At 35.4% G+C, this 12,680-nt stretch overlaps 3 protein-coding genes across 3 annotated transcripts; 2 read left to right on the top strand and 1 right to left on the bottom strand.

Moving 5' to 3' along the window:
- Positions 1 to 2,000: 2,000 nt before the first annotated feature.
- On the bottom strand, positions 2,001 to 2,780 carry LOC114717894 (uncharacterized). Its single transcript, XM_028903119.1, has 2 exons — positions 2,309 to 2,780; positions 2,001 to 2,221 (listed from the first exon to the last, which is right to left on the bottom strand). Exons 1-2 carry the CDS (start codon positions 2,778 to 2,780, stop codon positions 2,001 to 2,003), a joined length of 693 nt encoding a protein of 230 aa, XP_028758952.1.
- A 5,445-nt stretch (positions 2,781 to 8,225) lies between these two features.
- On the top strand, positions 8,226 to 11,050 carry LOC114717895 (MLP-like protein 31). The gene is made up of 3 exons (XM_028903120.1): positions 8,226 to 8,238; positions 10,448 to 10,480; positions 10,633 to 11,050. Exons 1-3 carry the CDS (start codon positions 8,226 to 8,228, stop codon positions 10,869 to 10,871), a joined length of 285 nt encoding a protein of 94 aa, XP_028758953.1. The 3' UTR covers positions 10,872 to 11,050.
- Positions 10,969 to 11,496, top strand: LOC114717896 (MLP-like protein 34). Its single transcript, XM_028903121.1, has 2 exons — positions 10,969 to 11,086; positions 11,228 to 11,496. The coding sequence occupies exons 1-2, from the start codon at positions 10,969 to 10,971 to the stop codon at positions 11,494 to 11,496; spliced, it is 387 nt and encodes a 128-aa protein (XP_028758954.1).
- The last annotated feature ends 1,184 nt before the right edge of the window (positions 11,497 to 12,680 follow it).

Consider the following 12,680-nt stretch of genomic DNA (forward strand, 5'->3'; position numbering starts at 1 on the left):
TATTTCTGGCTCACTGGCATTAGTGCGGAAGATTGCAAGGTGGGGAAGAACTAGAATAGATGGCCTGAACTCTAATAGTATGGCTACTAAGGCTTATACTAAGAGGAGTTGTGACTGGTTTGAGGTTGTTGTTTGCCATTTTACTCCTACTAATAGAAGTGAGGTTGGTTCTTTGTTGCTTGAGATTCTCATATTTGGCTTTTAGATGGTCTTTCATGGGTCATCTTCTTTGATATGGATAGGCTCTTGCTTGTTCAGTGTGTTTGGCATCATTGTTCATCCACAAGTAGGAGCTGTGTCCCCCTCCTTGGGTATATTCTTAAAGGAATTTTCTCAGGAATAGTTCTTGTGAGTGGATTGCCAGAGAAGCATACTTAGTAACTGTTGGAGTTGCTAAAGCTTAAAGGAATTTTCTTAAAGGAATTTTCTCAGGAATAGTTCTTAAAAGACGTCCTATATGTATTTAGGATGGTAGAGAGTAAGAGAGGAAGGATGAGATGGATTTGGAATGATTATATGTATGTCACCAATTATTGATGAATATAACACAAAAAAAAAAAACTAGAGTTATACCAGTGGTTATTAAAATAACTTCATCTTCACCATGTTTATCCTTATCGTCATAATTAAAATGAGCAAACAGCATAAAGAAAATTATAGGGAAAAATAGAGAGCGGAAAGCAATAATATGCACTAACAGTGATAGGACCATTGCTTCCAGAATGGAAATCGACTCACTACAAAAATCTGGACTTTCAGCGACCACTTTCAGCGGCGACAAAGGGAGTCGCCGCTGAAAATATGACTTTCAGCGGCGACAATTATTGTCGCCGCTAAAAGTCGGCCTTTCTGCGGCGACAAGTATGTCGCCGCCAAAAGCATGAGTTATGGCGGCGACATATTATTGTCGCCGCTGTAACTTCAACTTTCAGCGGCGACAAAATTTGTCGCCGCCGAAAGTGTGCACTACGGCAGCGACAATTCAAGTCGCCGCTGAATGTGGTTTTAGCGGCGACTAACTGTCGCCGCTGAATCCTCTTTCAGCGGCGACTCTTCCTGTCGCCACTGAATGTCTCTTTCAGCGGCGACCTTATGTCACTGCTGAATCCTGTTTCAGCGGCGACGCTTCCTGTCGCCGCTGAATATAGCTTTCAGCGGTGACCTTTTGTCGCCGCTGAATCTTATTTCAGCGGCGACAAAAGTTTTTTCACATTTTTTTAATCTTTTTTTTGGTAAAAATTTTATATTATAATCTTTTATTTGCGTAATTAAGTAACTTTGATAATTAATGTATTTTTGTGTTAGAGAGAGACTAAAAGAAAGATAATATGGTGTTTGAGAGAGAAAGGAAGAGGAAGAAAGTTTGGAGTGTGTGTTTAACACGCATATCCCATATCCAAATGTTTGAGAGATGGAATAGAAAAACATTATGCATGGGAGAGAAATGAGATCGAGGCATGCGTGAAAAAGTATGCAAGTTTGATGGGATAAGTAATGAAATATAGAGTGAGAGGGTGAGAGGTGAGAGGTAGATGTAAGTATTATTGGAAGAGAGATAGTCTGTATGTGTGAGAGAGAGAAGGATATTATAATTGAAAGAGATAACATAATTAAATATATGTGAGAGATTATTATAATTAAATTAGTGTGAGTATACTTAATTGACATAATAATATTTGATGATGAACATATGTATGAGAGGATTGAGAAATAAAATCATTAAAGGAGATAATATAATGAATTAAAAATGTGTGAGAGATATAGATAATAAAATCATGTATATAGTTAATTAAATATTATTACTATTTATATTTTTTAATTTAAAATGTGATTAATTAAATTTTGTAAAACATATAGTCGCCGCCGATTCTCATGTTTCAGTGGCGACGGTTCTGAGTGGCAAACTCATCAGCTTTCAGCGGTGACTTTGTGTCGCCGCTGAATGTCCACTTTCAGCGACGACTTTTTTTGTCGCCGCTAATAAGTTTCAGCCACGGTCGCTACGGCAACGACTTGGTGGTGACAAAATGTCGCCGCTGAAGCGTTTCAGCGGCGACTTTTGGACTTTCAATGTCGCCGCTGAAAGTCGAATTTTTTGTAGTGGTACTTTTGTTCAGAAAATTAGGAGGATAACGTGCAATATTCTGAATTGTTGAGATCCCGTATACGTCGGCAGCAAAAAGCAGCTCGGTGCACTGTTGGAGCAAATCCAAGGCAAAATCTATTTATGCATAAAATCGCTTAGTACGAGATGGAATGACAAAATGACAACATGCATATACGTAGGACAACATTTATGTTGTGTTACCTAATTGTCCAATCCTCAAACAGGTGTAGAGGAATGTAGGGCCCACAGGGCCGTTTTCTGGTTTGAAGAACTGCAAAGGAGTGACAGAATAGAGATAACGTCCCATTTTGGTAAGGCCACCAATAAAAGCCAAGGTAACAGGAATGCGCCAACCATTTTTAGATGGAATTGCAAGTGCATTGTTGTTTTCGTTGATCAAGCATGCTGCGTTTGGGATGACTCCACTATATATTGCAGCAGTTGCAAGTGGAGTACAATCATAATAAGCATCGCGTATTTTGAGATATTCATGTGGAACTAATCTTACCAACTCCTCTACTATGCCAACATGCCCAAACTTCACGGCCACATGAAGAGGTGTTTCTCCTATTGAAGCGGCAAAATCTATATCCAATGCTCTGGGATACCGATCAATGGATGCTTTTGCAACCCACCAGTTGTTCTGAGCTATGGCGTTGTACAGAGTACCCATCTCTAATTCTTCTGCCTCCCTAATCACTGTAATCACCAATTAATTCAATGCTAAGGAATCATACATATAATTTGTCCAGCGCGCATAGACTAGGAGGGTAATTAGAGAAGTATTAGTGGCCTTGCGAACAAAGAAGGACCATAGTTTGAGTAAATTTGCGAAGATAAATCTCTTGTTAATTAGTCTCCTTTTTCAGTCATGAAGTATGGAGCACTAACCATAATAGACCTTCCGTTTCCAATTACAAGAGCCATTGGTTACGTTGGGTACAGAATATTGAAAATGAAAGATAAAGATTGGGATTGAGGTTAAAAACATATGTTAAAAAGATACTTAGTATGAGTGATTTCTTATCACATGAGATAGACAATCCCATATAGATAGGATTGGAGAATACCACCTCCCCTTATGGTATTGTCCAATTCCACGTATATGTGTTTGTCTAATCCCAAGTATCATGCAATTACTCATATTAAACACCATTTTAACATAGTTTTGTACTTTTAATCTCAATCCATGCATATATCTCATTTTTAATGTTTCGTACCAAATGGGACCATTATATTTTTGAGAGAGGTGGTGTCCCTGATTATTATTATAAGACCCTTTGCAAAGTTCTAGGAACAATTAATTTTTCCACACATACATGTCCTCGATCTTGAATAATTAAAATTTCATGACCCGCTTCCTTTTAAATTTTTGAAGGCATTTGAAGTTCAATTCACGTATAGATAAATGTCAACATGATTAGCTAACGCGACAAGAGTTTATGAGGCTAGATAAGAAAGTCCCAAACACGCGGGCGCGCGCGCGCAGACACAGACATACATACACACATGGATGGCACTGACCTGAGGGAGGAGAGTGGGGTGCATTATTATTGTAGGTATCATAGAGAATGTCCTATGCATCTTTGGCTTCAGAGACGCCTCTTATACGAAAGTGATTGTGAGGCCCACAAGAGATACGAATGACATGCAATGCTGCGGCATTCTTTCTTCTCCATCTTGCAAATTCTTTCACCCGATATCTCTCTGGTCTTGCTCTACTGCTTGTCATTTTCCAGAGATCTCTAGATATTAGATAGTTTTTAACCCATTCAAACCAATCTTTTTTGCTGTGCACCGTAAGTGGCTCTGCAACTATGTCGTTAAAGTTGTTTCTCCCTTCCCTAACTTAAAGCTGCTGTTTCAGTAGATCGATGGCGATGATACCCGACTAGGTGCCCCTTTCGGAACACGCAACACGAGTCTTCCAAATCCGCTTTCTTCTTAATTTTCGAAGCCCTAGGTAGCAAATATTCAGTCCCCTTATATCATGATGACATTTCTATAACCATTGAACTATTAATTTAAGTTTTATAAATTAAGTTAAGAAACTACAAAATAATCAGTTTTATAAATATTAAACAAGCACAAATTATGAACTTAAAAGTTTAAAATTTACTAAACCACGGTTATAGCTATTGGCTTCCATTAATCATTACCCTTTTAGTATTCTCCAAACTAAAATGTACTCATGCATGAAAAAGAAAAAGAAAAAAAAAGAAGAAAGAGAGAAAAAAGTAGTAGCTATGTAACAAGAAAGCATAATTGATGTGTTACCAAAAGGGAAAAGAAAATGAGAACATATTCTTCAAAATTAAAGCACAAGATAAAGCCAAAAAGGAAAAACAGTACAGTGGAAAACCTTTTCAAAAGAAGCATGAAAATAATAACAACATAGCGAGAGAAAAATGAGAGAAGGTGAGCAAGAGTGAAAGTGATGTGCATGGATTTCCGGTCAACTTGGGTGATCAACCAGCTGAATCAACTGATCCGTCAAAGGAAGAAGATGATCTACGTGGTAAGAATATCAAGAGAATAGCAGCAGACACTGTTATGAAGGATTGCAAAGTTGATGGAGAGAATTCTATACAGGTAGAAGACACACCAATGCAGGAAACAAGTCAAGGGAACCCGGTACCCAATAAACAATCGACACAGCACCCTTCAACGACTCAAATATCCTATAAGGCGAAGCTGGTGGGCAGGGAAGAGAATGATGGGGAAAAGGAATGGGAGGAGCAAATGAAGGAGTGGCTTAAAGAAGAAGAAGATACAGCGCCCATCCTCTCAGAGGACCAAGAGAAGTTACTACAGTCACTGCCTAGACTGAATATCTCAGATCAACGCTTGGAGGAGTTATGCAAGCCATGGGGAAATGCTTTAATCATCACTCTTCTGGGGAAAAAAACCAATGTCAGAATGATGAAAGACCGAGTACGTTGGTTGTTTAATTCTGAGCATTTTGAGTTGATAGACCTCCCAAATGGGCATTATGTTTTCCGAACAGAGGATAGGGAGCAAAGAAGAAGGTTGCTTTTCGATGGTCCGTGGGTTACTAAGGGGCACTATCTTGCTGTTCAGTAACGGAGCCCAAATTTTAACCAATACTGCAGCAAGATTGGCAAACTTGCAATGCGGGTTAGAATTCCTACTATGCCAATGCATATTTGCTCTGAAGACTGTTTACTTGTGATTCGGAACATGATTGGCAAGGCACTCAAGGTTGATTTGAAAACTCTAGCAAACTGTAACAATAACTTGGCAGTGGAAAGAGGGAAGTTTGCACGGGTCAGCGGTGAGACTGATCCGAATAAACAACTTCAGTCCAAGTTTGTGATGAGGGAAAAAGCCTACACCGTCGAGTATGAGGGACTCAAATGTTATTTGTTTCAAGTGTGGCCTTTGTGCTCATAACCAGGAGGAACGTCACTTGAACGCAACTGAACGGAAAAACTCACTGGAGAAAGCTCCACCGGTGGAGCAAACACAGAAAACGACAGAAAATCAAAAGGAGAAACAGCCCCTTTTCAGTGTACCAGGTGTCAAAACAAAGGAGATATACGGCTCTCGGATGAAGGCAAAAAACACTTCTAGACCAAAAAAATCAAAAACTTGATTCGGTAAATAAAAAGCAAGAAAAGGGAGTAGGAGGTAGCATGACAACGGGAAAAGAGCAGAACAAAAACTCTGGAACCAGATTTGATATGGGTCCCCATTCGTGATGAGTACCCAATGAGCAATCTGAACCGTCCAGATTTAATATTATTAAATAATTATTTTAAAATAAAAAAATTATATTTTTAAAGAATGATAGTTAAGAGATTGTCTTTATTTTTTATCCTTTACCTATTAAAATAATTATTTTTAAAAAATAAAAATAAATCTGAACCGTCTAAATCAGATCTAGACGGCCCAGATTTGATGAGCACCCAATGTAAATCCGATTTGACATTTTGCAGCAGAAGAGCAACAAGAAAGTACCTGTCACGTAATAGAGAAGGAAGGCTAAAAAAAAAAAAGAATCACAATGAGATTCAAAACAAAAAAAAAACAATTGAAAAATAAGTCCTAAAGGTTATCATTTTCACCGTATGACATGTTATTATAAACTGCTCAGGTTGTTATTGAGATTTTTTAGTAATAATTTCTCTTCTATGAGAATTGATTATAATTCTCTCGGGAAAAAATGGCTTTTCAGGTTGAGCAAGAGCAATTTGAGCAGAACCGTAAGGAGAGAAAGAAAGATACTTCTGATATTGGGGAATCGAGCATGTCAGCGGTTGAAGAAAGCCAGAAGGAAAATACGACGGGACAAGAAAAATGGGAGAGAGTCGACGGCACCAGAAGAAAAGGAGAGAATCGATACTAAAGACAAGGGGAACCCTGGCATAGAGCAGCGTGGGCCAAATCCATTGACGGAGTTGATGACTATTTAGTTGTTCTGATAGGAACCACACTGATCCACTAGTCAACAAATTGCATCGGAGAAAAATATATATATAATTTTTATTTTATAGAAATGAGTGGTTCTAATATAATTTTGCACCCTTATGATCTCTATCTCGGGAATGAAAAAATAATAATTACAATTTAATTTTACATAAAATAAAATGGGACCAATCTGCAGGAGGATGATGAAGATAAGGGAGAATTTATGATACGTGGCTTGATAGTGATCAGATGAGACGACTGGAATCATAATGAAGGCTCCAAATTTAGAACGGGGGGGAAACATAAATTTTCAGTTTAATTAAAATTTGTTGTAATTTTTGCAAAAAGATTGCGGATGCTACCCCACAGGCATAGATACCTTGAGAGTTGGGGGCAGATCACCCCATGATCACTGAAATATACTCTCCATATATATAGACGTTTGGTTAGAATAAAATAAATGGAGAATTGCAATGAAATCTCAAGTAAAATGGGACTGGGTTTTCATAGTAATTTTACTTATTCAGTGACCTCTGTAATTTTAATAATTCGGGGGTCTTTATTTGCCATTTTCTCTTTTTATTTTTCATTATCTGCCATGTCATTTTAAAAAAATAGTACTTGCAGTTTAGAAAGGTAATTTTAAATTTTGTTAAGTACTTGAAAAGAGATACTTAATTACTTTAAAAAATATAAAATATTTAAATATAAAATATTTAAAATATTAATTTAACTGAGTTTTTTAAATGAAAAAATTTAAGTTACTTAAAATTACATGTCAAATAAAAAATATATAATCAAATGACATGATATATAATAAAACAAATAAAAAATTTTTGACATGGTAAAAACCGCTGCACGGTAAGAAGGTTGACAATCAAATAATTAAGCATTAAAGTTCTTAATTTAAACCTTTAAAGGTGAAAAATATTTTACGACCAAAGTTTTTAGGGATTTGATGCATTTTAGCCATTAATATATATAAATTTTTAAAAATAATAGTCCGCTGACATTAATCAACAATTGCAGGATAAAACATCATGCCTTGTGAATGAAAAACTGAAACAATGTGAATACTTCTGGCATACTTTGTATAAGTTACTCCTCCGATCCTAAATATAAGACTCATTTTGTAATACAATTTGCACTAAAAAATGAGTTTTATATTTAGGACCAGAGGAGTATTAATTTTTTAAATAAAAATTTTCCACAATTTAAAAACATCTATTGAAGAAATTAAATACTATATCATAATTAAAAAATGAACGTAAAAAAATTTAATTGATATTAAACATATACCATTATTTTAGTTTTCGTTTTAAGAATGGGTCCCATAAAAAGGATTGAGAATCTAACTAGGGGGTGTTTGAAATAACTCTTCACAAGTAATTGTACATGAGAAAATTTTGTCTTGATATGAAAATATTTTTTTAAGTGATTATGAGAGTTTCTGAAAACCTAAAACTGAAACATGAGTTATCCTGTTCTTTCATCCGTTAAATCAATTTCTAATATATGTAAAGAAGTGAAGTAAATATAATTGTTTGCCAAAAACAGATAAACATAATTATTTAACCCTTACAATCTTTCATTTATTTCAATATATTACCTTTGATCTTAATTATAAGACTTCATTTATAATCTACAAACGAGATCTTATGATTAGAACGGATATAAATAAGGCCTTATGATTAGGATTGGTAGTGTGTGTGTGTATTAATTTGTAATTCTGTTAATTTGTCTCAATTAAAAATTTTACTCGTCGGACGAATATTATAGTTTAATTCATTTTTGTAAATATGTATTTTAATTCAAATAAGAAAAATATAAGTATTACACTCTCATAATTTTACAAAAAAAAGTAACAACGCAGGTCAAATTAATGACCGAAAATTAAAATTGTAACAAATTAAGCGAATTGCACATATTGTGGGGATTATTTTACTTTAGATTAATCTCGATTGAATTATTAAATCGGAGAAAAATTTAAATTCACATTTGAACTTCAACTTCCCCCCTGATCTCAAAGTCTTAAAATGATAGCCATTTTCTCGTCACAGTACATGAAATGATCGATACGTGATTACATTTGGGTGATAAGGCCAAAATTATACCGGCGTGAAAACTTTTAGGGATACCGAAGCCAATAATTATTTTCAGTAATAAATTAAACCAAAAAAGAGAAGACATGGAAAAGCAGACATGTAACATCCAGAAATCGCTAGTGAGGATAGGACAATAAATGTGATACTACCTTCATGATATAAAAGTTAGTTGGCTTATTTAAGTAGATTAAAGAAACTAGTTAGGTTAATTATTTGTAATAAATAGACGTTGTCTTTTTTAAAATATCTTTGCTAATCAAGTTAGTTAGAACTACCATTATTACAAGGATTATCTTGAAAAAATAGATAAATATGAGAGATAAAGTAAATTGGAGTCTTATATTAAGGATCAAACTAAAAATTAAACGAGCTCTTATATTAAGAACCGGAGGTAGTAATAAATAATCAAACCCTAAAGGGGGAAGGATCAATAGTCGGCAAATTATATTACTCCTCTGGTCCTTTTTATAAGACAGAGAGAGAAGGTTTTTCTTGGGTATATTTACAAATCACTTTATTAAATTTTAAGTATAAATGTACTCTTCCGGTCCTTAATATAAGGCCCATTTAACTAATTTGATTAGATTAAGGAAGTTAGGTAAGTTAGTTAATTATAAGAAATGTGACATGTTTTTCCTAAAATATCATATTCATCTTTCTTAATATCCCCTCTTTCTCTTCTACTTGATTATGGTTAAGGGAGTATCCGTAAGGGTAATTTAGAAAAAATTGATAAATATGAGAAATAAGTCTTATATTTAGGATCAAAACCAGTTCAACAATTGGATTCTATATTAAGAACTAGAGGAGCACTATTTTATTCTTTATTTATTATAGTATAGATAGTTATTATTTTTGAAATACATATATATTAAATAGGAACAAAGTTGAAAAGTTATTATATTTTAATACAAAGTTAATGCAATTTAAGATTTTTTTTATCTATATATAAATAGGATCAGAGGAGCATGTTTGGAAAGGTACATAAAGATAAGTACACGTTGACAAAATAAATAAATAAATAAAAGATTAGACAACGAGTCATAAAAGTTTTAACATACAAATTTCAACTTCGACTTTTTTTATAATGGGTTTTTTTATTTTTAAATGTGTAAAACTATTTAACTATAAAATTTAAAGAAAATAATACAGTCATAATCTTTCCGCAATAAAGGCCCCGCCTTCTTGATGTAGTACAATGATTCATATGTTGATAACAACCATACAAAATTATGGCTCTCTTACAAAAAAAGAATTGTAATAATCTTTTTATTTTTTGACCAGCGTGGCTGTAATAATCTGGCAGGTGCACGGGTCTCCGGTTTTTTTTTTTTTTAATAAGTCTGAGTATACTCAAATCATTTTAGGTTTAAAACTAATTTTTGTCATGCAGAGAGCATTAAAATTAAAATTCTCTCAACAAGTATGCTTCTTGAGATTCAAATTTGTATTCTCTTTTCTATGAGGTGAGACCATTTACCACAGCTTGCTAGGAAAATATAATTTTAATTTTGATTGAAAATATGGCCTTTTAACAAACCCAACTCATTGTTGTTATTTTATATAAAAATGCATTAATTCAAATATTTCATATTAATCGAGCGCTTAATTAAAATTGATACAAATGAATGCCTGATGAAGTGATAAAAAAAAAAGATTTGGCATACATTGCGAAGCAGGTCGTGGGGCTTCAAAGCACCGCAAAATTCATATATAAAGGGTTAGGGCGGAAGCCTTCTTTGTGCATGCAATAGGCTTCGCAAAATCAAGTCTGTGACTAAGCATCAAGGCGATTTCGCAAAAGTCGGCTCCATCGTTGTCTGGAATTACGTTCTTGGTAAGCTCAAACTGTTATTTAGAGAGATACTATATATATTGACGTACTACTTCGTGTGCGTATGTGTGAAGCTGACAAAAATGAATGACTGAAGAATTTCTGTTACTTAGACTCTATCACTTACTCACCACTGTAATCCTCTGACATAACAGATGGGAAGGAGGGGGTGGCGAAGGATGTGATCGAAGCTTTGGATTCAACAAAGAACCTGATAATTTTCAGGGTGATAGAGGGAGATCTTCTGAAGCATTACAAGAGCTTTAAGTTCATAATTCAAGTGAGCCCAAAGGCAAAAGGAAGTGTGGCTCATTGGAGTCTTGACTATGAGAAGTTGCATGGGAGATCCACACACTCTGATGCAGTTGGTGCCAGAAATGAGCAGAGAAATTGATGCAAGCCTCACCCAGGGACAGGCACAGGAAGAACAATTATTGGGGAAGGCGGGAGTTGATGTGCACATTAATGCTTCTGCAGACAAGTTTCATGAAATGTTAAGCAGCAAGCCACACGATATTCCCAATGTTTCTCCTGCTAGAATTAGACATGCTATTGTTGAAGGAAGTTGGGGCAAGGTCGTTTCCGTTATTACCTGGTATTACGTCCATGGTACGTAACTTCTCAACCACCTCTCTCTCTTTCTCTGTCACATACCCACACAGTTAATTCACTTAATTGAATCTGTTTTATATATGTTGAACATGATGCTGATTCAAGAACGAACTCCTGTTGTATTTATAAATTGTGCAGAAGGGAAGGACCGTGCTGCTAAAGTGGTGATTGAAGCCATAGATGCAGACAAGACTCTGATCACCTTGAGGGTTGTGGAGGGAGATATCCTCAAGGATTTCAAGACCCTGAGCGCTATCTTGCACGCAGTTTCAAAGGATAAAGGGAGTTTGGTGCACGTCATTATGGAATATGAGAAGCTGAAAGGTCACACTCCCGACCCTCACCCTCTCATAGACTTAACCGCTGAAGTTGTCAGAGACATTGATGCTCATCTTGTTACCCAGTAGTACTATCTTTGAAGCTTATCTTTCGCTCTACTATATATTGATCTTATTTGTATTGTCAGATGTTTGAGTCATGCGATTTGAGTCTCGTTGATTTCCTATGGCATCTCAATTAAGGTGTTAAATTTCATAGAAGAAAAGTACAATGTGTGCGAGATGGTGAACCTCGCATATTGTATCGTTTTCTTTTATTGAAATCAACACTGCTAATTTCTTAAGAAATTGAGAGATTCAAATCCTCACCTCCAATGCGTCGGTCTTTGTGGATGTTATATATACTCCATTGTGTGTAATAAAAACAGCTTCCCCCTGAAGTTGTTTGTAATGCTCATATATTGCGATCAGCTGTAACATGCGATTGTAAGCTATGAAATCCTTGGTTGAGTGTTAATTTGCTCCTGTCCTCCAATCTGGTTTACCATATAACTCTATGTAAAGAACATGATAAACTGAATGCTACTCATATTATTGACGAGGGCCACATGGCCATGAATTTCAATACACTAAATAATGGACTCCGTGACTCTTATTTATAGGCTATAGGACCCAACCTAACTAACTCAGGCCTAGAATTTCAATGCACTTAATAATGGACTCTGTGACTCTTATTTATAGGCTACAGGGCCCAACCTAACTAACTCGAGCCCATTTACGAAACTGGACATGACACCTCTTAACACTCCCCCTCAAGTTTGGGGTGCATAAAGATTTACAACTCCTAACTTGCTTAAGATTTTGTCATGGTCCTGCTTACCTGAACCCCTGCGTTGTGTTTGGCTCAACAGAGGGAAAGGGAAGGTAAAGGTTTCAATGGAGAGAAGTAGAGGGTAGGGGAAGGGAGGAGGGATATAAAGGGGAGGGGAGGGGAGGGATTTTAATAATCTTTTGTTTAAACTAATCAGAGGGGAAATAAGCAAGATAATCTTAGAAAAATTGAATAGCTTCACACAATTTAATTTGTCATTCCAATTATTAATTTTATCACTTTTACTGTTGGAAGATGCTAATATTTCTCCATTTCTCTGATCACTTTTTGGGTGGAAGATTTCAAAATACCATCAACCACGACCACTAATAATTTCTGCATAGAAATGAAACAAGAAGGCGCAATGAGTAACAGAGCCAAAGGTACAATAATATAATACTCTATCAGTAATGGCAAAATGTAAAATTCGAAAATAAAAATG

Source organism: Neltuma alba, unplaced genomic scaffold (genome assembly GCF_004799145.2).
Source record: "Neltuma alba isolate B1F8T4 unplaced genomic scaffold, ASM479914v2 tig00011781_pilon, whole genome shotgun sequence".
Classification (NCBI taxonomy): domain Eukaryota; kingdom Viridiplantae; phylum Streptophyta; class Magnoliopsida; order Fabales; family Fabaceae; genus Neltuma; species Neltuma alba.

What these genes read in the sequence shown, in the direction of transcription:
- LOC114717894 (XM_028903119.1), bottom strand. Translation starts at nt 2,780, where the DNA reads ATGGGTACTCTGTACAACGCCATAGCTCAGAACAACTGGTGGGTTGCA. An exon ending in TTTGAGGATTGGACAATTAG is followed by an intron (nt 2,222 to 2,308) that starts GTAACACAACAT and finishes ATGCATAAATAG; the next exon opens with ATTTTGCCTTGGATTTGCTC.
- LOC114717895 (XM_028903120.1), top strand. An exon ending in TGTCTGGAATTACGTTCTTG is followed by an intron (nt 10,481 to 10,632) that starts GTAAGCTCAAAC and finishes CTGACATAACAG; the next exon opens with ATGGGAAGGAGGGGGTGGCG.
- LOC114717896 (XM_028903121.1), top strand. Translation starts at nt 10,969, where the DNA reads ATGTTAAGCAGCAAGCCACACGATATTCCCAATGTTTCTCCTGCTAGA. An exon ending in TACCTGGTATTACGTCCATG is followed by an intron (nt 11,087 to 11,227) that starts GTACGTAACTTC and finishes TAAATTGTGCAG; the next exon opens with AAGGGAAGGACCGTGCTGCT.